The sequence below is a fragment of the Tursiops truncatus genome, chromosome 14 (assembly GCF_011762595.2).
Source record: "Tursiops truncatus isolate mTurTru1 chromosome 14, mTurTru1.mat.Y, whole genome shotgun sequence".
Lineage (NCBI taxonomy): Eukaryota > Metazoa > Chordata > Mammalia > Artiodactyla > Delphinidae > Tursiops > Tursiops truncatus.
In genome coordinates, this window is record NC_047047.1 from 62,978,381 (window position 1) to 63,003,304 (window position 24,924).

At 39.8% G+C, this 24,924-nt stretch overlaps 1 protein-coding gene across 9 annotated transcripts in view; it reads right to left on the minus strand.

Moving 5' to 3' along the window:
* The window catches only part of TTC27 (tetratricopeptide repeat domain 27), a 183,913-nt gene that overhangs the window by 84,593 nt on the left and 74,396 nt on the right, over nucleotides 1–24,924 (minus strand). For 8 of the 9 annotated variants that reach the window (XR_012325753.1, XR_012325754.1, XM_033838750.2 and 5 more), the window contains one exon: nucleotides 17,601–17,714. The exons of the other annotated variant lie outside the window; for it this stretch is intronic. Coding sequence is in view for 6 of the 8 variants with exons in the window: in XM_033838750.2 (XP_033694641.1) it covers nucleotides 17,601–17,714 (114 nt within the window). In the remaining 2 variants the exon portion in view is untranslated. The remainder of the gene's footprint in view (nucleotides 1–17,600; nucleotides 17,715–24,924) is intronic. 9 annotated transcript variants of the gene reach the window in all.

The following is a 24,924-nucleotide window of genomic DNA, read 5'->3' on the forward strand; positions in this document are numbered from 1 at the left end:
TCATTCATTTTTTTAAAAATGGCTTGCCCAAAGTTTAAAGCTATGAAATAGGTGAGCCTGTCTGATTCCAAACACTAAGTTGACAGCTTCATTAAAACCTTACCTCCTAAGTGGAAATTATCAGAGCTGTGAAAATAAAAAGCAGCTTCTCACTGGAAAAATACTGAGAACTCTAATTAACTGGGTTTTTCCCCACCTAATCACATAATATGGGAGTCAGGGTGTGGCCTGGCCAAGAAGATCTTTAATCACTACTTCCTGTTCCAAAGACTTTTATGTGTTGGCTGGTAGGAGCTGGGTCTACTAAAGGGGGCTGGGAGAGCCTAGATGTCTTTTTTATGATTCCAGACAGAAGAGATGAACATAAAGAGGGAGGCTTCAAGGAAGCCCACACAAGGATGTTGGAACATTCCCCTTAGTCACACCTTAGCAGTTCTTAAACCATTTCGTTTCAGGACCTCTTTATATTTATTTTTTTTATTAATTTTTATTGGAGTATAGTTGCTTTACAATGTTGTAGGACCTCTTTAAACTCTTATAAATTATTGAGGGACTCCAAAGAGCTTTTGTTTGTGTGGGCTATCATCTATCAATATTTATCATATTAGAAATTAAAACTGAATAAAATTTAAATATTAATCCATTCTAAAAGAAAATAATGAATCTATTACATTAACATACATAATATGTTTCATGAAAAATAACTATATCTACCCCCCCCCCCAAAAAAAAGTCTTGAAAAGATTGGCAATGTCTTGGGAATTCCCTGGACGTCCAGTGGTTAAGACTCGAGCTTCCACGGCTGGGGGCCCACGTTCAATTCCTGGTCAGGGAATTAAGATCCTGCAAGCTGAGTGGCACAAAGAAAAAAGTAAAAAAAAAAAAAAAAAAAAAAAACTGTCAATGTGTTACATTTTTGCAACTGTCTTTAATGTCTGGCTTAATAGATGACAGCTATTCTGTCATCTATTCTCATACTGTCTTCTGTAGTCAATCTGTTACAATATGATGTTTTGGTTGAAATTTATGAAGAAAATTTGGCCTCATACAGATAGGTAGTTGGAAAAGGGAGAAGTATGTTAACAGCTTTTTCAGTTAATTGTGCACATTATCCTTTGATACTACATCAAAATTCAAAATGTGGTGGCTTCTTAGAGTTACCTGCAATGTGGAATTTGAAATCCTATCAATGAATGTTTCCCTGTTACAGTAAAATCCACTGGTCTAAAAAAAAAACAAAAAACAAAAAACTACTCACTGATGTATCTTGAACCCTGAATGGATCTTTTACCCATGCTTGATTTTTCACATCATGCATTAGTCATTTGGAAAATGTGCAGGTTTACAAATGTTGACATATTTCATATAATATTAAAAATTGTATGCATTAATATCACCAATAATCTCACAAGAAAACTCTCAGCCCAGTACTTGAAGTATTGGAAAGCTGTCAAATTCATAACTGCATATAAAAGATTTCCAAAAGTCTCATTTTTTTTCTTAAAAGCTCAAAATGTCATCACTGGTAAGAAATACTGTCAATTATTTTCCTAGAAGTGATGAGCTCACTTCATTTATTTTTAAGAAAATTTCTGCCAAATACCCAAGTATGAATACGCATAGTCTGTCAATAGTTCTTCTTAGTAAAAACAGTGTTTCCTAGGAAAAGCAACTCGCTTAGCTTTTCTTGAGACAACCACTGTACTTCAGCACGCAGCACAAGTGTTTCGCAAGTACTTCCCAGTTCATCACGTAGAATATTAAAAAGCATGCTGTCAAGGGTGAAGACTTAATAAAATAATATTTACCGCTTTATCAAAGACATTCATAAACAAAACTGTCTTGGGACTTCCCTGGTGGTTCAGTGGTTAAGAATCCGCCTTCCGATGTAGGGAAACATGGGTCAATCCCTGGTTGGGGTACTGAGATCCCACATGCCACGGGGCAACTAAGCCCGCATGCCGCAACTATTGAACCCACGCACTCTAGAGCCAGCGTGCGACAACTAGAGAGCCCGCATGCCACAACTACTGAGCCCATGCACTCTGGAGCCGTGCACCACAGCTAGAGAGAAGCCCGCATACCACAACAAAAGATCCTGAGTGCCACAACGAAGATACCACGCGTTGCAACTAAGAGACCCAACACAACCAAAAAATAAATAAATTTAAAAAACCCAAAAAACAAAACTGTCTTTTCTTTTTTTTAAGCTACAAACTCGTGGTGGTGAAGCACAGGATGACTACCAGCACAGTATGGTGTCCTGACCTTGATTCCGGTTAAGGGGCCAACAGTTTGACCCCCCATTGCTTCTAGTGATTCAGTATCAACACAGTGACAAGATAAATAGTATCTCAATATTGTTGTGAAGACAGTTGTGACCTTGGACACTCTGAAAGGGCTGAGGAGCCTCGGGGCTCCACAATCACCCCCTGAGAACTGCTGCCTGAGAACTGGGAGATGCACAATCTCTCGTGCCTTCCCCAGACGCCGCCCACCTCCAACCTTCTCCCACAACTTCTCAGGGGACCCTGCTTAGTATTTAAGGCAATACTTAGAAGTTCTCCTTTATTATCTTTTCTTAAAAGATTAGGAAATGAGAAAAGTCAGTCTGTTTACAGTCTGCAAGTATCATAAGAGTGCAAAGAATATTTATTAAAACTTAAATGAATGCTTTAAATTCCCAGTATTATCCTTTCTAAAAAAGTTAAAATAGTTAAGTCTAATAATAATTACACCTACTTTCCTGAGCACTCTCAGTCAGATGCAAAGCATCTGTTCCTCAGCCAGCTCAATTCCACCTGGCCCTCGTCTGCAGCCCTCAGTAACACTCACCTCTAAGGTTCCTTCTGGCACCCAGTCCCCTGTTAAACCACAACGCTGGCCTCCAGGCCTTGGTAAATGCCCTTTTAGTCTCTGTTCTGTTTGTACTTGGATGTAAGACAGGAAAATATCTGGAGCTACAAAAGATTAACAACCTGCCTCTGTCAGGGGCAGTCTCTTCCAAACGCACCCATAATCACCACCCTCACCAGACCCTGAATTTCTGCAGGCTGGGCTGAAGAGCCATATATATATATATATATTTTTTTTACTTTTGTCTGCATTGGGTCTTTGTTGCTGCGTGCAGGCTTCCTCTAGTTGCGGCAAGCAGGGGCTACTCTTGGTTGCGGTGCGCAGGCTTCTCATTGTGGTGGCTTCTCTTGTTGTGGAGCATGGGCTCTAAGCGTGCGGGCTTCAGTAGTTGTGGCTCGTGGGTTCTAGAGCGCAGGCTCAGTAGTTGTGGCACACGGGCTTACTTGATCCACAGCATGTGGGATCTTCCCGGACCAGGGCTCGAACCCGTGTCCCCTGCATTGGCAGGTGGATTCTTAACCACTGCGCCACCGGGGAAGTCCCATGGAGAGCTATATTTTAACAAGCACCTTGGAAGTGGTTCATATGTTCAGGCAAGTTTGAGAAATGTTGTATAAGGCTCATAAGATGTACACAGGGTGCTGTCCCAGGAAACACCAATGTGTCAGTTCAATCAACACAATCTGACTCTGTCAAAGACCTTCAGTGTGCCCCTACTGGAATCTGACTGAAGTTAGCATTTAGTGCCTTTAGAAGTGTGCTTTAAGTGGGTGTACTTTATTCCATTTCCACTAGTAAGTTTCTCTGCTGTTACTGAGTTTTCACTGTTCTGTAACTTTCTAGGTTTTCAAAAATTTTTTTAACTATTAACAATATTTTATGTTGTTTATCGCTTCTCCCTTCTTTTATCTCACTTATTTATGAACTAATTGTTGCCTATATTTTTACTAATCTATTATCACGAAACTCACATCCTGGTTCAGCCCATCAGCCTCTGTCCAGGCATCCCCCTTTCTTGGCCTTAGCAGAAGCCAGTTTCACTCACCCAGGTGCACGTTCTTTTCCCACACAGGACTGCATCCTGATATTGTGTACAATCCATTTCCTCCTCCTTTCACTTAAATTGTAGGCATTCAGACGCTGAGTTCTGCAACCAAACCTTCCTCACAAAAGCCTCTATTCATTTCTTCCTGCCTATGCTGGTTCAACCCCTTTCCCCCAGATGATGCCAAGTCTTCCACTGATATCTTCTTTCTCAGAGCTTCCTGAGAATACAGCATGATGAATCAAAGCATGGACTTCGGGGGCTTCCCTGGTGGTTCAGTGGTTAAGAATCTGCCTGCCAATGCAGGGGACACGGGTTCGAGCCCTGATCCAGGAAGATTCCATGTGCTGTGGAACAACTAAGCCCGTGCGCCACAACTACTAAGCCTGCACTCTAGAGCCCACGAGCCACAACTACTGAGCCCAGGCACCACAACTACTGAAGCCCGCATGCCTAGAGCCCATGCACTGCAACAAGAGAAGCCATCGCAATGAGAAGCCCATGCACTGCAACGAAAAGTAGCCCCCGCTCGCCACAAGTAGAGAAAGCCCGCGCACAGCAACAAAGACCCAACTCAGTCAAAAATAAATAAATTAAAAAAAAAAAAAGCATGGACTTCGAAATCCAAGACAGACCTGGTGTGAATTCAATTAGACCTTGGGTAAGTCACTTATATTTTCTGTGCTTCAGTTTCTTCACCAGTAAAAATATAAATAGTGCCTACTTCCTAGGATTATTTAGAACCCGGCACGTGAGTAGCCAGTAAACGGTAGTAACTGTACACAGTTCTGAATAAACAGTAGTAACTATAATGACTCCAAAAAAAAAGCATAGCTACAGTCACAGGAGCAAGTTCTAGTATACTTTTCAATAACTTTCAAGCGCTACATGTGGTTATTAATGCAGGTGAAGTACAGAGTTAGAACGGAAGACATGATTTCATACCTCAGATATCTGAAAAACTCAATGGTGGGACCCAGCACACTAAACGTGAAGCATTGTAATTATCCCAATGTTTTTAGATTTTCTAAATCTAAAGCATTCTATTCTAGGTAATAATGATTGCTTTTAGTGAGTTATGAAGGATTGGGCAGTTTTCTTTTCTTGTACCTCCTTTAAAGTCAGGATAATAGAAACAGTCAACATTTACTGAGGGTTTACTATGTGCCAGGCGCTATTTGGAGTGTTTCACAAATATTAAGTCATTTAACCCCTCAGTATCTGAATGAGGTGGGCATTACCACTCTCTCCATTCTCCAGGTAAGGGAAGTGAAGCATAAGAGGTTAGGGTGCTTAGCCTTGGCCACAGTACGTGACATCTCTTCCTCTTGGATTGTGAGGTCTACGGACAATAAAATCTGGTGCTTTTCTGACAACAGACATTCTGACACTGAAGCAGGCAGAGAAAAGCAGAGATGAGAAAAGACAGAAAGACCGGATGAGCTCTTCGAGCCTTGAATCCAGCTAACTATGGGATCGGAATACCCCTAGACTTCCCAGTTATTATAACAGTCAACCAATTTCCTTTTTTACAGACAGTTTGAATTGGGTTTCTGTCCCTTACAACTAAAAGTTTCCTACTGAGACCTGTCCTTGAATTGTACTAAAGTAGAAGTATAAAAAGTCTCAAAAAGCTCTAAACTTCAATCTGTCCATTACAAGCACCTTATATTTAGAAAAGGATATTTAAAGTATAAAAATCAAATGCAACTTCTCAAATTTTGAAGCCATACCCCCTCGTGGGGTAAGCCAAATACAGCCAAGGTCAGCTTGAATTACTACATCGCGTGCTCCCCTCCACCTCCTGCAATCCATAATGACAGCCATGTATTCCACTCACACAAATAGCTGCACATCAAGGTCAATGCCAAGCCAGCCAAATATAATTCATGTGGATGTACTTTCATGAAGAAGATATGTGAAAATGTAATAGAGCAGGTGCATATTATGAGACACCAAAACTTCAGAGAGCAGTCTGCAATGCAGAACAAATGACCAGCTTGTAATACAGAGGAAAAGCTTTGTTTTATAGTATGTTGAGAAATACAGTGAACATATTTTGAGATAATTAAGTAGCTAATTCATGAACTCCGGTCTCTTATCATATTTTTTTAAAATCTTTTTTTTGGGGGGGGGGCACGTGGGCCTCTCACTGTTGTGGCCTCTCCCATTGCAGAGCACAGGCTCCGGACGCGCAGCCTCAGCGGTCATGGCTCACGGGCCTAGCTGCTCCGCAGCACGTGGGGTCTTCCTGGACCGGGGCACAAACCCGTGTCTCCTGCATCAGCAGGCGGACTCGCAACCACTGCGCCACCAGGAAAGCCCAATATCTTTATTGGAGTATACTTGCTTTACAATTCTTATCACTTCTTCTAATGACCTCAAAGGGTAGCAATTTATGCATGCAGTTCATCATTTTTTAGGAAACCCTGTAAGAAAAAACTGAAATTCCTTTACCTCTTTCCCTTTAAAAAAAATACAACCAACCAAAGTGTGGATTACTACCCGCTGAGACCTCTACGTTGCCCTCAGTGTGATCACAGTGATTGCTCTGTTCCTGTTAGCTTTGGCACTCAACTGAAGATTTGGACTGTAGGATATTACAAAGGCTGGTCTCTACTGCTCTCAGATTGCTAAATTGCCAGATGAAAATATAATCTTTAATTTAGCTAACTCTCAATTATTCCTGCTAATAAGTAGGTAATTAAAAATTAAACATAAAGAAGAAAAGGACTTACAAAAACAAACCCAAAACGCTTAAGAAAATGGTAATATGAACACAAATTTCGATAGCTACCTTAAAAGTGAATGGATTAAATGCTCCAACCAAAAGACACACGCTTGCTGAATGGATACAAAAATAAGACCCATATATATGCTGTCTACAAGAGACCCACTTCAGACCTAAGGACACATACAGACTGAAAGTGAGGGGATGGAAAAAGATATTCCATGCAAACGGAAATCAAAAGAAAGCTGGAGTGGCAATACTTATATCAGATAAAACAGACTTTAAAACAATGTTACAAGAGACAAGGAAAGACACTACATAATGATCAAGGGATCCACCCAAGAAGATAAAACAATTATAAATACATATGCACCTGACACAGCAGAACCTCAATACATAAGGAAATTGCTAACAGCTATAAAAGAGGAAATGGACAGTAACACAATAACAGTGGGGGACTTTACCATCTCACTTACACCAATGCACAGATCATCCAAACAGAAAATTAATACGGAAACAGAAGCTTTAAATGACACAATAGACCAGAAAGATTTAATTGATATTTATAGGACATTCCATCCAGAAACAGCAGATTACACTTTCTTCTCAAGTGCGCACGGAACATTCTCCAGGAAAGATCACATCTTGGGTCACAAATCAAGCCTCAGTACATTGAAGAAAACTGAAATCATATCAACTATCTTTTCTGAACACAGCACCATGAGATTAGAAAACAATTACAGGGAAAAAAACGTAAAAAACACAAACACATGGAGGCTAAACAATACGTTACTGAATAACCAAGTGATCACTGAAGAAATCAAAGAGGAAATCAAAAAATACCTAGAAACAAATGACAATGAAAACACGATCACCCAAAACCTGTGGGATGCAGCAAAAGCAGTTCTAAAAGGGACGTTTATAGCTATACAAGCCTACCTCAAGAAACAAGAAAAATCTCAAAAAAACAATCTAACGTTACACCTAAAGGAACTAGAGAAAGAAGAACAAACAAAACCCAAAGTTAGCAGAAGAAAAGAAATTATAAAGATCAGAGGAGAAATAAATGAAATAGAATCAAGAAAACAATAGCAAAGATCAATAAAACTAAAAGCTGGTTCTTTGAGAAGACAAACAAAATTGATAAACCATTAGCCAGACTCATCAACAAAAAGAGGGAGAGGACTCAAATCAATACATTTAGAAATGAAAAAGGAGAAGTTACAACAGACATCACAGAAATACAAAGAATCCTAAGAAACAACTACAAGCAACTCTATGCCAATAAAATGGACAACCTGGAAGAAATGGACAAAGTCTTAGAAAGGTATAACCTCCCAAGACAAAACCAGGAAGAAATAGAAAATATGAACAGACCAATCACAAGTAATGAAATTGAAACGGTGATTAAAGATCTTCCAACAAATAAAAGTACAGGACCAGATGGCATCACAGGTGAATTCTATGAAACATTTACAGAACAGCTAACACCTATCCTTCTCAAACTCTTCCAAAAAATTGCAGAGGAAGGAACATTCCCAAACTCATTTTATGAGGCCACCATCACCCTGATACCAAAACCAGACAAAGATACTACAAAAAAAATTACAGACTAATATTACTGATGATTATAAATCCAAAAATCCTCAACAAAATACTAGCAAACACAATCCAACAATACATTAAAAGGATCATACAATATGATCAAGTGGAGTTTATCTCAAGGATGCAAGGATTCTTCAATATATGCAACTCCATGTGATACACCATATGAATATACTGAAGAATAAAAACCATATGATCATCTCAATAGATGCATAAAAAGCTTTTGACAAATTTCAACACCTATTTATGATAAAAACCATCCAGAAAATAGGCCTAGAGGGAACGAACCTCAACATAATAAAGGCCATATACAACAAACCCACAGCCAACATCATTCTCAATGGTGAAAGACTGAAAGCATTTCCTCTAAGATCAGGAAAAAGACAAGGATGTCCACTCTCGCCACTACTATTCAAGATAGTTTTGGAAGTCCTAGCCACAGCAATCAGAGAAGAAAAGGAAATAAAAGTAATACAAATTGTAAAAGAAGAAATAAAACTGTCACTGTCTGTATATGACATGATACTATACATAGAGAATCCGAAAGATGCCACCAGAAAACTACTAGAGCTAATCAATGAATTTGATAAAGTTGCAGAATACAAAATTAATGCACAGAAATCTCTTGCATTCCTATACACTAATGATTAAAAATCTGAAAGAGAAATTAAGGAAACTCTCCCATTTACCAATGCAACAAAAAGAATAAAATACGTAGGAATAAGGCTTCCCTCGTGGCGCAGTGGTTGAGAGTCCACCTGCCGATGCAGGGGACACGGGTTCGTGGCCTGGTCCAGGAAGATCCCACATGCTGCGGAGCGACTGGGCCCGTAAGCCATGGCCGCTGAGCCTGTTCATAAGGAGCCTGTGCTCCGCAGCGGGAGAGGTCACAACAGTGAGAGGCCTGCGTACTGCAAAAACAAAAACAAAAACAAAAAACCTAGGAATAAACCTACCTAGGGAGACAAAACACCTGTGTGCAGAAAACTGTAAGACACTGATAAAATACATTAAAGATGATACCAACAGATGGAGAGATATACCATGTTCTTGGACTGGAAGAATCAATATTGTGAAAATGAGCATACTACCCAAAGCAATCTACAGATTCAATGCAATCCCTATCAAATTACCAATGGCATTTTTTACAGAACTAGAACAAAAAATCTTAAAATTTGTATGGAGACACAAAAGACCCTGAATAACCAAAGCAGTCTTGATGGAAAAACACGGAGCAGGAGGAATCAGACTCCCTGACTACAGACTATATTACAAAGCTACAGTAATCAAGACAATATGGTACTGGCACAAAAACAGAAACACAGATCAATGGAACAAGATAGAAAGCCCAGAGATAAACCCACACAGGTATGGTCAACTAATCTATGACAAAAGAGGCAAGAATATACAATGGAGAAAAGACAGCCTCTTCAATAAGTGGTGCTGGGAAAACTGGACAGCTACATGTAAAAGAATGCAATTAGAACACTTCCTAACACCTTACACAAAAATAAACTCAAAATGGATTAGAGACCTAAATATAAGACCAGACACTATAAAACTCTCAGAGGAAAACATAGGAAGAACACTCGTTGACATAAATCACAGCAAGATCTTTTTTAATCCACCTCCTACAGTAACGGAAATTAAAAAAAAAATAAACAATGGGACCTAATGCAACTACAAAGCTTTTGCACAGCAAAGGAAATGATAAACAGGACGAAAAGACAACCCTCAGAATGGGAGAAAATATTTGCAAACGAATCAATGAGCAAAGGATTAATCTACAAAATATATAAACAGCTCATGAAGCTCAATAATAAAGAAACAACAACCCAATCCAAAAATGGGCAGAAGACCTAAATAGACATTTCTCCAAAGAAGACATACAGATGGTCAAGAAGCACATGAAAAGCTTCTCAACATCACTAATTATTAGAGAAATGCAAATCAAAACTACAATGAGGTACCACCTCACACCAGCTGGAATGGGCATCATCAAAAAATCTACAAACAACAAATGCTGGAGAGGGTGTGGAGAAAAGGAAACCCTCTTGCACTGTAGGTGGGAATATAAATTGATACAGCCACTATGGAGAACAGTATGGAGGTTCCTTAAAAAACTAAAAATAGAACTACCATATGAGCCAGCAATCCCACTACTGGGCGTATAACCTGAGAAAGCCATAATTCAAAGAGAGTCATGTACCACAATGTTCACTGCAGCTCTATTTACAATAGCCTATTTACATGGAAGCTCTATTTACAGCTCTATTTACATGGAAGCAACCTAAGTGTCCATCAACAAATGAATGGATAAAGAAGATGTGGCACATATATACAACGGAATATTACTCAGCCATAAAAAGAAACGAAATTGAGTTATCTGTAGTGAGGTGGATGGACCTAGAGTCTGTCATACAGGGTGAAGTAAGTCAGAAAGAGAAAAACAAATACCGTATGCTAACACATATATATGGAATCTAAAAAAAAATGGTTATGAAGAACCTAGGGGCAGGACAGGAATAAAGACGCAGATGAAGAGAATGGACTTGAGGACACGGGGAGGGGGAAAGGGTGCGCTGGGACGAAGTGAGAGAGTGGCATGGACTTATATATACTACCAAATGTAAAATAGATAGCTAGTGGGAAGCAGCTGCATAGTACAGGGAGATCACCTCACTGCTTTGTGACTGCCTAGAGGGGTGGGATAGGGAGAGTGGGAAGGAGATGCAAGAGGAAAGAGATATGGGGATATATGTATATGTATAGCTGATTCACTTTGTTACAAAGCAGAAACTAACGCACCATTGTAAAATAATTATACTCCAATAAAGATGTTAAAAAAGAAAAAAAAAACTTCTAAAAATACTCATTTAAAAATTGTGAAATCTCAATTAGTTCCCACAGTTAAGAAAGTCAAATGGCAGTATGAACAGTCTCCAGTGACAGAAAACTGCTGCAATCTCAAATTCCCAATTCAATGCAATGTCCTCCCAGAAATTCAAGGGTGAAGGAAAAGACTTTTGCCATACAAACATCTTCAGAGGCAAAACTACCTCGACAGGGACAGATCTTCACAGTTTAAATTAAAAGATTTAAAACATAACTGGGTAATTAAAATTCATCAGCAAAATTACTTAATAATGAACATAAAGTAACCTAACATTAACCCTCAATGACTGAACTGAGTTTATCTAACACTAATATGGACGTTATTAGACGATGACATTTGGTTTGCCCTAGTTTTTTTGGATTGAACATAAGTAAGACGGTTCCCTTGAATGTATGTGGTTTCAATTAATTTCCTTCATATTTGGATATGTACAATACATTGCTTTCATCATACTGAAGGAAAGAAAAAAAAGATGTGATCTTATGATACAGAAGATATCGATTATTTGGACTTGGATCAGACATGGCATGGTGGGGTGGGGGAGAAGCAGAATCATGATAGATAGATAGGTATTTTGTACCCCACTGGTAAAAAGCAGGGTATAAATAAATACTGGAGAATATAATATTTTAATTCAAGCTGCTTTTGAATTCTAAAATAACCAGTATTTCCATAAACATTATTTTGTTCATCATTACCACCATCATCATAGTCCTGAAGATACAATAATTAAAGAACTCTAGCCTAGAATAATCTCCATTAGATAGGGTGCTTTTTTTTTCTTTTTTTCTTTTTTTCTTGCGGTACGTGGGCCTCTCACTGTTGTGGCCTCTCCCATTGCAGAGCACAGTCTCCAGACACGCAGGCTCAGTGGCCTTGGCTCACGGGCCCAGCTGCTCCGCGGCATGTGGGATCTTCCCGGACCGGGGCACGAACTCGTGTCCCCTGCATTGGCAGGCGGACTCTCAACCACTGCGCCACCAGGGAAGCCCAGATATGGTGCTTTTAATGGACTGTCCTCAACTTGGAGTTCCTTCTTCCTCTGTGGATCTTATAATACTGATTTATTTACCATTAGGTGTGACACAACAGTCCCTTCAAAGTTTGGCACATCTCACTTAGACATCTCTTCCAAATCTGCCACCTTTAGGACCTGCCATTACATCCATTTTTTTTTTTAACATCTTTGCTGGAGTATAATTGCTTCACAATGGTGCTTTAGTTTCTGCTCTATAACAAACTGAATCAGCTATACATATACATATAACCCCATATCTCCTCCCTCTTGCATCTCCCTCCCAACCTCCCTATCCCACCCCTCTAGGTGGTCACAAAGCACTGAGCTGATCTCCCTGTGCTATGCGGCTGCTTCCCACTAGCTAGCTATCTTACATTCAGTAGTATATAAAAGTCCATGCCACTCTCCCACTTTGTCCCAGCTCACCCTTCCCCCTCCCCATGTCCTCAAATCCATTCTCTAGTAGGTCTGCGACTTTATTCCTGTCCTGCCCCTAGGTTCTTCATAACATTTTTTTTTTCATTTAGTTTCCATTTATATGTGTTAGCATACGGTATTTGTTTTCTTCTTTCTGACTTGTATTTTTTGCAGACTTTTTCATGTAATTGATATGTAGTCTCATAGCATTGTGGTCAGAAAAGATACCTGATACAATTTCAATTTTCTTAAATTTACCAGGGCTTGATTTGTGACCAAAGATATGATCTATCCTGGAGAATGTTCGATGAGCACTTGAGAAGAAAGTGTATTCTCTTGTTTTTGGATGGAATGTGCTATAAATATCAATTAAGTCCATCTTGTTTAATGTATCATTTAAAGCTTGTGTTTCAGGGACTTCCCTGGTGGTCCAGTGGTTAAGACTCTGTGCTTCCAATGCAGGGGGTGCAGGTTTGATCTCTGACTAGGGAACTAAGATCCAACATGAACACAGCATGGCCAAAAAAATAAAAATTATAAAAAAATTAAAAAAATAAAGCTTGTGTTTCCGTATTTATTTTCATTTTGGATGATCTGTCCATTGGTGAAAGTGGGCTGTTAAAGTCCCCTACTATGATTGTGTTACTGTCGATTCCACTTTTATGGCTGTTAGCATTTGCCTTACGTATTGAGGTGTTCCTCTGTTGTGTGCATAAATATTTACAATTCTTATATCTTCTTCTTGGATTGATCCCTTGAGCATTATGTAGTGTCCTTCTTTGTGTCTTGTAGTAGTCTTTGTTTTAAAGTCTACTTTGTGTGATATGAGAACTGCAACTCCAGCTTTCTTTTGATTTCCATTGCATGGAATATCTCTTTCCATCCCCTCACTTTCAGTCTGTATGCGTCTGTAGGTCTGAAGTGGGTGTTTTGTAGACAGCATATATACAGGTCTTGTTGGGTTTTGTTTTTGTTTGTTTGTTTTGCGGTACGCGGGCATCTCACTGTTGTGGCTTTTCCTGTTGCGGAGCACAGGTTCCAGACGCACAGGCTCAGCATCCATGGCTCATGGGCTAGCCGCTCCACGGCATGTGGGATCTTCCCAGACCGGGGCACAAACCCATATCTCCTGCATCGGCAGGCGGACCCTCAACCACTGCGCCACCAGGGAAGCCCCAGGTCTTGTTTTTGTATCCATTCTGCCAGTCTATGTTTTTTGGTTGGAGCATTTAATCCATTTACATTTAAGGTAATTATCAATATGTATGTTCTTATTAACCTTTTTCTTAATTGTTTTGGGTTTGTTATTGCAGGTCTTTTCCTTCTCTTGTGATTCCTGCCTAGAGAAGTTCCTTAAGCACTTGCTGTAAAGCTGGTTTGGTGGTGCTGAATTCTCTTAGCTTTTGCTTGTCTGTAAATGTTTTAATTTCTCTGTCGAATCTCAATGAGATCCTTGCTGGGTAGAGTAATCTTGGTTGCAGGTTTTTCCCTTTCATCACTTTAAATATGTCCTGCCACTGCCTTCCGGCTTGCAGAGTTTCTGCTGAAAGATCAGCTGTTAACCTTATGGGGATTCCCTTGTATGTTATTTGTTGGTTTTCCCTTGCTGCTTTTAATATTTTTTGTTCGTATTTAATTTTTGATAGTTTGATTAATATGTGTCTTGGCGTGTTTCTCCTTGGATTTATCCTGTATGGGACTCTCTGTGCTTCCTGGACTTAATCAACTATTTCCTTTCCCATATTAGGGAAGTTTTCAACTATAATCTCTTCAAATATTTTCTCAGTCCCTTTCTTTTCCTCTTCTTCTGGGACCCCGATAATTTGAATGTTGGTATGTTTAATGTTGTCTCAGAGGTCTCTGAGACCGTCCTCAATTCTTTTCATTCCTTTTTCTTTATTCTGCTCTATGGTAGTTATTTCCACTATTTATCTTCCAGGTCACTTATCCATTCTTCTGCCTCTGTCATTCTGCTATTGATTCCTTCTAGAGAATTTTAAATTTCATTTATTGTGTTGTTCATCATTGTTTGTTTGCGCTTTAGTTCTTCTTGTTCCTTGTTAAATGTTTCTTGTATTTTCTTCATTCTATTTCCAAGATTTTGAATCATCTTTACTATCATTGTTCTGAATTCTTTGTCAGGCAGACTGCCTATTTCCTCTTCATTTGTTTGGTTTGGTGGGTTTTTAACGTGCTCCTTCATCTGCTGTGTGTTTCTCTGTCTTGTCATTTTGCTTAACTTACTGTGTTTGGGGTCTCCTTTTCGCAGGCTGCAGGTTCGTAGTTCCCGTCGTTTTTGGTGTCTGCCCTCAGTGGCTAAGGTTGGTTCAGTGGGTTGTGTAGGCTTCCTGGTGGAGGGGACTTGTGCCTGTATTCTGGAGGATGAGGCTGGATCTTGTCTTTCTGGTGGGCAGGACTGTGTCAGGTGGTTTGTTTTGGGGTGTCTGTGACTTTATTATGATTTTAGGCAGCCTCTCTGCTAATGGGTGGGGCTGTGTTCCTGTCTTGCTAGTTGTTTGGCGTAGGGTGTCCAGCACTCTAGGTTGCTGGTCTTTGAGTTGAGTTGGGTCTTAGCGTTGAGATGGAGATATCTGGAAGAGCTTTTGCCATTTGATATTACGTGGAGCCGAGAGGTCTCTGGTGGACCAATGTTCTGAACTCGGCTCTCCTACCTCAGAGGCACAGGCCTGACACTCGGCTGGAGCACCATGATCCTGTCAGCCACATGGCTGCTAGTGTTGAAGGGTCTCCTGCAGAGGTGGTGGGTGGCTGTGGTTTACTTGTGGGGACAAGGACACTGACAGCAGAAGTACTGGGAAGTACTCCTTGGAGTGAGCCCTCCCGGAGTCCACCATTTGCCCCACCAAAAAGCCGGTCTGCATTCTTCAATGTAACTGCCTGCTACTGTGTAAGTTAAAGTCCAGACTCTGTCATTAACTCGCCAGGCAAACTGGGGCAAGTCACCTGACCTCATCATACCTGCATTTCTTCAACTTATCATGTGACAAGATTAAGCTTTTCCCTGAGAGTTCCTTCTAGCTTATTTTTCTTTCTGCTTTAACACTTTATCATGTTACCACTTTGTACAGCTGAGCAAGGGAACAGATTTCCACAGAAACTAAAAGAGAATTTTTTTAAAACATTGTTTTATGTATACATGTATTGTTTAAATCATTTTCGTCTTATTCTTCAGGGATGCAATAACTTCAACAATTAGTAATATCAACTCTGAATCAGAGGAATTGGCAAAAGTTCAGATTATGAAGTAAATGGCTCAACAAGTGACAGAAAATTAGACAAATTTTGTCTAATTCATCTTGTTCCATGATCTGACTAATTTCCAAATTTTCTGGGTTGGGGAGTGAAAAGACTTTCTCTGATTTTTCCCACAGAGGCAGGAATAACAACTCCCTCATTCCGCTGTATAGGTAGAAAGGTATACCACTCTCTTCATCACATAGCATTTGCATGGCAAGATGAAGAGACCCCAGATATAGTAAGGCCAAGACAGGGGCAAAGGGCCAAAGCATGGTGATTTGGCTCTTTCTTCAAATCCATTTTCCCCAAGCAAAGCACATCCTGTGTATTTGATATCTAAAAGCATCATCTGCACAATTCAGAGAATCATGCAGGTTTCAAACTGGAAAGCTAGCTAGGAAAGATACAGAACCTAAGGAATAACTTTGTACTATATTTCCAGCAGCATCAATAGAGTGCTCTAAGCTTAGTGAGGTGTCTATTAGAAATATTTTTAAACAAAGAAATTAATAAAATATTCTTTAGTAGTTTAAAAAAAACCACTTTGGAATAGAGACTATTCATTCTACTTCATCAGTGAATATTTTTGCATTAGGATGAATTTTGTTTCTTCATACAATCTATGTCTGTGAAACTGCTTACCTTTTTCACTAACTCTTGTATTATCTCTTTACCACTCACCACAAACCTATGCTATAAGTACAATTATTACTACCCTCTTATATAGATAATGAAACTTAGGGATGTGATGCTGTCATATAATAAGAAATATATAAGCTCTGGTTCCCAGAATAGAGCCTCTAAAACTCTTGTAGCTTCCTGGGTTGTACGGTTAGAAGAGTGTCTTTTGTTATCCATAGTAAGTCCCTTTCACCACACCTGAGCTTATGGCAATGAGGTGACTCTGGGAGGATGGGGGCCGGTTGTCAGAGGAACCAACCATGTGACTAGGGGGTTGAAACTTCCAGCCCCACCCCAAGGTCCGGGGAGGGAAAAAGGGCTGGGGATTGAGGTTATCACCAATGGCCACTGATTTATTCAATCATGTCCACATAATAGATACTCCATAAAACCCCCCAAAACAAATGGGTTCAGAGAGCACCCACATTGGAAAACGCACCGACGTTCTGGGAGGGGGAGTGCACCCCAAACTCCACAAAGACAGAGAAGCTCCTTTGCTCAGGATCCTTGCCCTATATACCTCTTCATCTGGCCGTTCATTTGAATCCTTTATAACATCCTTTATAATAAACCAGTAATCATAATTAAGTGTTTCCCCTAGTTCTGTGAGCCAGTTCTAGCAAATTATCAAACCTGAGGTGAGGAGGAGGTCGTGAGGACCCCTGATTTATAGCCAGTCAGTCAGACGTAGAAGACTTGAGATTGGAATCTGAAGTGGGAGGCAGTCTTTTGGAACTTAGCCCTTAACATATGGGGTCTGCACTAATTCCAGGGAGGGTCAGAATTGAATTAAATTGTAGGACACCCAGTTGATGTCCACAGGGAAATGATGAAATGCTTGGTGTGAAAGACCCACACACTTGGCGTCAGAAATGTTGAGTAGCGAACAGCTTTCCTTTAGAAAGGTTAAATACTACGGTCACAGAGCTAAGTGACAGAGTTGGGTTTTGGAGCCAAGGAGACTCTAAAACAACACTCTTCAATAATAAAACGTGTTAGAGGAAAATGATTTTATACTCACAACAAACATGTACGGTTATTGATAATAATAAAGAGCTGGAAGAATAACAAAAATTGCCACATTAATTCTTACCTGTGTCTGCCTCATTGCCCGTTCCACTCGGCGTGTGCTTCCTCTCTCAAGTTTTGTCCGGAGGATCAAAGCTGATGTCTGAATGGCCCAGAACTTGGGTTGTGAAAGCAAACACTGAGGGGAAGAAAGAAAGAAAGAAAGAAAGAAAGAAAAAAACCACAGAAGGAATGGATAAGCTGGGTAATTCCACTCTGAATATAACAAAATGAATACATCAGGTAGTGCTGAGTGAGTGCAGATTTGAAAATCACCTCAGGGAAAAATAATAAAAGACAACACGTGCTTTATGTTTTTTATGAAGAATATTTTTTATGAAGAATGTATTCATCTGAGCAGAGTCATTACTTAACCTAGTTGACCTGTTCTACTGAATAAATTCCTTAAGGAATGAATCAGAATATTTCCATATAATCAAAAAGGTAAGCAGAATGTATCATGCCATAAATTAATAAATCTTTTTATCTCACGAGTTATTTAAAAATGTGAGAAAATAAACTACATAAAATAAATGCCATCTTCTCAAATTTGAAATACATTTTTAAAAATCATCCAAACTCACAAACAAAAACAAATAATTAGAAATCTGGTACCTTTCACTTAAATATCCTAATCCACTGATGCAAATGCAAATCAAACTTTAAGAAAACCGCTCTAAAATTTTTGAGAATGCTTTCTAGTCTTGGTTAGGGTAGGGAGTCTCTAATGTTAGTTAAAATGCTATCCTAGAGAGGGCATCTTAAGAAAGACTGGCTCATAAGAAAACTCTGAATATGCACATACTGAATCCTAGCCCCAGAGAAAACTGTGACCAACCATCAGTTCACAGAGTGCAGTAGAAACCACTGAATATGACCACAAATGTAGTGGGGAAAAAGTGGAAGTTCTGGGTGTGTGAAAACAGGGGCAAAATGTATTACGAGACAATAGGGACTGACTGGTATAATGAACACAACTTAAGCTCTTTGCTGGTGACACGGAAACCAATCTGTCCCTGAGTGATATAATAACTTTCAGTGAAGATTGCTTCGCAGAAAGGCAAAAGGTTTATTCGTCTGAAAGCTGACTACATCCTTGATTATCTGCTTATTTCTAAAAGTCAGGTATAAAAAACATCCTAGTTAATTAGCGTCCAATTAATCATTCAAAACCTAGCTGCGCACTAGCAGGAGAAGCTTTTGGTATTTTAAAACTAAATCAGATCTCTGAGAGCAGAATCTGGGCATCGGTGTTTTTTAAAAACTCCCCAGGTAATTCTAAGACATAGCCAAATTTAAGAACTAGTAGGCTAAGCTAATACAAGTATTTGTTTTTGGTCAAATTCCCTTGTAACTCCAAAATCTCATTAAAAGTTAGCAAGAAGTTCTTCAATGGAGTATACATAAACTATATCACCGTCCCTGCAATGCCTTACTGTACCGTGCCCAGCTCACTTCCATCATTTCTATTACCTACCTGGCCCCTATAGGTATGTGAATTTTCAACTCCAAATCTTTGCCAACTTTCTTACAATAAAAAGGAGACTGAAGCACCAACAGGTTAGATCACTTGCTCAATGTCACACCTTCATTAGGAGCAAAAGCTGATTCTAATACTTGGTCTCGATCCCCAAAACAACTTTTTTTTTTTTTTTTTTTTGGAAATTGCACTGGATGCATGAGCTTCAACCATTTTCATTTTGTAACTGAAATATAGTTGACATACAATATTATGTCAGTTTCAAGAGTACTACAGGGCTTCCCTGGTGGCGCAGTGGTTAAGAATCTGCCTGCCAATGCAGGGGACACGGGTTTGAGCCCTGGTCTGGGAAGATCCCACATGCCGCGGAGCAACTAAGCCCGTGCGCCACAACTACTGAGCCTGCGCTCTAGAGCCCATGTGCCACAACTACTGAGCCTGCGCTCTAGAGCCCTCAAGCCACAACTACTGAACCCACGTGCCTAGAGCCCGTGCTCCACAACAAGAGACGCCACTGCAATGAGAAGCTCACGCACTGCAAGGAGCCCCTGCTCCCCGCATCTAGAGAAAGCCCATGCACAGCAGTGAAGACCCAACACAGCCAAAAATAAAAAAGTTATTTAAAAAAAAGAGTACTACATAATGATTTGATATTTGCGTACATTATAAAGTGATCACCACAATAAGTCCAGTAACCATCTTTTCCCATACAAAGTTATTACAATATTATTGACCATATTCCTCATGTTGTATATTATCAATATATCCCCATGACTTATTTTATTCTATAACTGGATGTTTGTAACTCTTAATCCCCTTTACCTATTTCGCCCACCCCACCTCACTTTCTGGCAACCACCTGTTTCTTCTCTGAATCTGTGAGTCTGTTTTCATCTTGTTTTGTTTATTTGCTTGTTTTGTTTTTTAGATTCACCATATAAGATCATGCAATCTTTCTCTGTCTGACTTATTTCAGTTAGCAAAATACCCTCTAGATCCATCCATGTTGCCGCAAATGGCAAGATTTCACTTTTTTACAGCCGCAGAACACATTTACATTGTTTTCTTAACACTTTCTCCAAGGAAGTAGATGACAGTACCCAGGAAACACTGTAGAGTAATGTAAGAAGAGGACTCAGTAGAGAACTTTAGGAAACTGCTCTATTAAAGGGAAGTGGAAGAAGAGGAGTAAACAGAGAATATGCAAATAATGGAGAAGGAGAATCAGAAGAATAAATTCTTACTGAAATGTGTTCATTCATTAATTCACTTGAGCACCTACTTTGTACAAGGCAGTGTGCACAAGGCCCCAGGGACAAAGTAGCGAGCAAGACAGACAAGGTCCCTGCCCTCAGAGAACTTACATTCTAATGCAATGACTATTAAGTAACCTAATTCTTCTATAACTAAGTTTGCAAATTAAAATATTTTTATCTCCTTGGAATACAGTTATATGGCACTATAAATATATACATGATGAAACAGAAGACATGAAATAAGTAAATCTGCACACTGATTCTACTACCTACAGTGGGTCGCCTGTTTTCTGTTCATTTTATTAAAGGGACTGTCTCGGTAACCTCATGACAGGATGGAAGAGCACTGAGGAAATGGCTCTGTAGAACAGTGGGGATAATCTCCAAGTCAGCCAGAGCTTGATCAGAATCCCAGCTCCACCAAGTCAGGTGATTAGCTGGGTGACCTTGGGAAGCCACCTGACCTCTTAGGATCTCATTTTCCTCCTCTCTAAAATAGGAGTAGTAACTCCCATCTCTCACAAACTTGTGAGGATTAAATAAGCATGAATAGGTTAACACTTAACTAGCCTCTGAGAGTACCTGCTAAAAAGCACATGTGGTCCCCTCCGGGATTTCTCCTCCTGTAATGCCTTCTCTCACCCTCAGCAGGAATGCAGCACCCAGAGTGGGCACAGGTGATGGCCCTAACCATCAGCTACCCCCAAAATATGGCACCTGGGCATACTGAGCATCTTAAGCTGAAGGAGTCTGAGAAAACACCTGAAGCAGGAAGATCACTCCGACCTTCCCACTGCCCTTTTCTCCTGAAACAGGTCATAAAACTCTCATATGAGAGATGCCTTCCCTATACCCAGAGGAAAGGTGCATCCTTATCTCTGAAGAAAAAGGGACCCTGAGAAGAATCCCAACAAGCAGGCCTTACTAAATTTCTCCCAGTGTACTACCCTTACCTTTGAACTATCATACTCCTCCACGACTGCCCGCACTTCATCAAACCTAGCACAAAAATACTCAGGTTGAACTGTTTCATCAGGTCTTCATTTCCTTATGAAGGCTCCTGTGTCACACAAAATCTCTATTAAGTAAATGTGTGCCCTTTTTTCCTGTTAATCTGTCTTTGTCAGTTTAATTTTCAGACCCAGTCTGGAACCCTAAGAGCGTGGAGGAAAACTCTGTCCTCCCCCACAGTCCCCAGCCACACGGTCACTTTACACCAATAACATCATGGCACATGGGCCAGCACGGGCCGTGGGCTTGTCAGTTAAAGCCCAGCTTTAAAAGGTTTGCATACCAAAGCGGGGAGATATTTTCCTCGGAAAACTACCAACTCAGACTGTTTTCTATGCTGGCATGAGAACAAGAGTTTGAGACTTTTATGTGAAGCTCAAGCAAAACATTCTCACTAAACGCTGAAAGTAAAATGCAATCCGAAAAACAGACATTTGAAAAGCTTTAAAGAAGGAACTGACTGGATAATGATATCACTGAAGAATGCATTTATCTTATATTTGTTTGGCTGGGAGATATACTGACTTGGGAAAGTCTTTCTAAAAGGAGGTAACTGCAGATAGGCTGTGTCTAATATATCTTACAAAACACTGCTGCCCACAAGGTAAAAATCAGTCAGAATATGAGACATTAGGTAAAGAAAAAGAAAATTAAACAGGATATATATGCTTTAATGCTCTACATAGTTGAAGAATGTTCATTTTATTGCTGAATAATATTTCACTGCAATATACAATTTATTTAACCATTATCCTGCTAATGGGCATTTAGGTAGTTTCCAATCTGGGGCTATTACAAATCTGCTATGAACATTCTAGATGTGCTATCAGAATGTGCCATCAGTTGAGGTGAACATGTACAAGTATTTCTGCTGGACATATACTTACGAGTGAAACTGCTAGGTCAGAGTATTCAGCTTTCAGGAATACACCCAATCTTCTAAAAGGTTTTCCACTTTACACTCTTATTAGAAACATTAGAGTCCTTGTTACTTCACAACCCTGCAACACTCAATATTGTCTATTTTTTACATTTTAACTATTCTGGTGGGTATTTAGTAGTATTCCATTATGGTTAATTTTCACTTCTCTAACAAATTTGCATTTCTCTACTGGTTAATAAAGTTGTGCACCTTTTAATGTGTTAATGACCATTTTAATGCCTCTCTTTTAAGTCCCTATTGAAGTCCTTTGCCTGCTGTTTTCTATTGGGTTGTCAAAAATATTCTTGGGCTTCCCTGGTGGCACAGTGGTTAAGAATCCACCTGCCAATGCAGGGGACACGAGTTTGAGCCTTGGTCTGGGAAGATCCCACATGCTATGGAGCAACTAAGCCTTGTGCCACAACTACTGAGCCTGCGCTCTAGAGCCCACGAGCCACAACTACCGAAGGCCAGGTACCACAACTACTGAAGCCCGCGCACCTAGAGCCCATGCTCCGCATCAAGAGAAGCTACCGCAATGAGAAGCCCATGCACGGCAACGAAGAGTAGCCCCTCCTCACCGCAACTAGAAAAAGCCCACACGCAGCAACGAAGACCCAATGCTGCCAAAAATAAATAAATTTAAAAAATTTTTTCTTGATAATTTGTTAAATATTCTTTATATTTTCTGAACACAAGCCTCCCTGTCTTTTTGTTGGAAGAGGAAAACATATTCATCTTCTTATTTGACAAAAACACAACACATACTTGTTCTGGCAAGGCACTGGTCTAACTGCTTTACAAATATTAACAGTATCTTTTGAAATTTATAGTGTTTAATATTACTAGTCATCCAGTTTATCATTTTTGTTTTATGGTTAGAGCTTTATTGTCCTTTTTGATCGTCCTAAGGTCTCAAAGATGTTCTCCTGTATTTTTCCTCTAAAAACTTTACAGTTTTGCTTTCTACTTCGGCATATTCAATTTGGAATTGATTTTTTGTATATCTAGTATGATATAGGGGTTAAGGTAGCTTTTTTCCATATGGATATAAATCATCTACTAGCATGTATTGAAAAGCCTACCCTTTCCCCACTGCACTGCAACGCCAGATTTGACGTAAGTCAGATGAACTGTGTATGTATGGCTCTGTTTTTGGACTCTCTATCTGTTCCACTAGTTAGTCTGTATTTCCTCGTGACAAAATGTCTTAATTCAGTGTTTCTCAAACTTTCAAGTGCATAAGAATAATCTAGAGAGATTGTTAAAACACAGACTCCTTGGCCCCAACCTCAGAGATTCTGATTGAACAGGGTGTGAAGTGGAGCCGGAGAAATTCCATTTCTAACAAGCTCCCAGGTGATGCTGATGCTGCCAGTCCAAGAACCACAATAGGCTAAGCTCTGCCTTAATTGATATAGTTTTATAATAAGTCTTGGTATCTGCCAGTGGAAGTACTCCAATTCTGTTCTTCATGACTGACTTCGCTATTCTTAGCCTTTCACATTTCCATATGAATTTTAAAGTCAGCTTGAGTTCCACAAAACCAGAAAAAACAACAGCAACAGCAACAACAAAAATCAAGCGCTGGGATTTTGTTACAGATTGCATTGATAATGTAGGTTAATTTGAGGAGACTTGAAATTTTAAAATATTGAGCCCCACACACACATAGCATATTCCTCTATTTAGGTCTTCATTAATTTCTCTTAATAATGTTTTGTAGATTTTAGCACAGAGGCCTTGTAAATCCTTTGACAGATTCACTCCTAGGAATTTGATGTTTTTTAACATTATTGCAGGTGTTATCTTTTTCCCCTCTTTTTCATTTTTTTTAATTATGGTAAGATACATATAACATAAAATGTACACTCTTGCCCATTTTTAACTGTACAGTTTACTTATGCAACCAATCTATAGAAATCTTCTCATCCTTCAACTGAAACTCTATACCCATTAAACAAAAATACCCCACTCCACCCCAAGGCAACAACCACCATGCTCCTTTCTGGTTTGTTTGCTTGCTTTCTGTTTTGGGTTAGTTTTTTTTTTTGCGGGGGGGGGGGGGGGCAGGGGGCGTGTTTTTTGGGGCATGTCATGTAGAATTTTAGTTCCCTGACCAGGGATCGAATCCATGCCCACTGCAGTGGAAGTGCAGAGCCTTAACCATTGGACTACCAGGGAAGTCCCCACCATGCTACTTTTTCTATGAATTTGATTACTCTAGGTACCTCATATAAATAAGTGGAAACAGGCAGTTGCAAAATGCTATCCTTTTTTAAAGTTCATTTACTTTTACCTGGAGTCTATTAACTAAAGCGATTTGATGAAATGTTGGCTCACTAAACTGAGTACTGGCTAAAAATCCAGTAAAAACAGACACTTAAGAAAGAAATTTGGGAGAGTTTCAAGATGGCAGAAGAGTAAGACATGGAGATCGCCTTCCTCCCCACAAATACATCAGAAATACATCTACATGTGGAACAACTCCTCCAGAACACCTACTGAATGCTGGCAGAAGAACTCAGACCTCCCCAAAGGCAAGAAACTCCCCACATACCTGGGTAGGGCAAAAGAAAAAAGAAAAAACAGAGACAAAAGAATAGAGACGAGACCTGCACCAGTGGGAGGGAGCTGTGAAGGAGGAAAGGTTTCCACACACTAGGAAGGCCCTTCACTG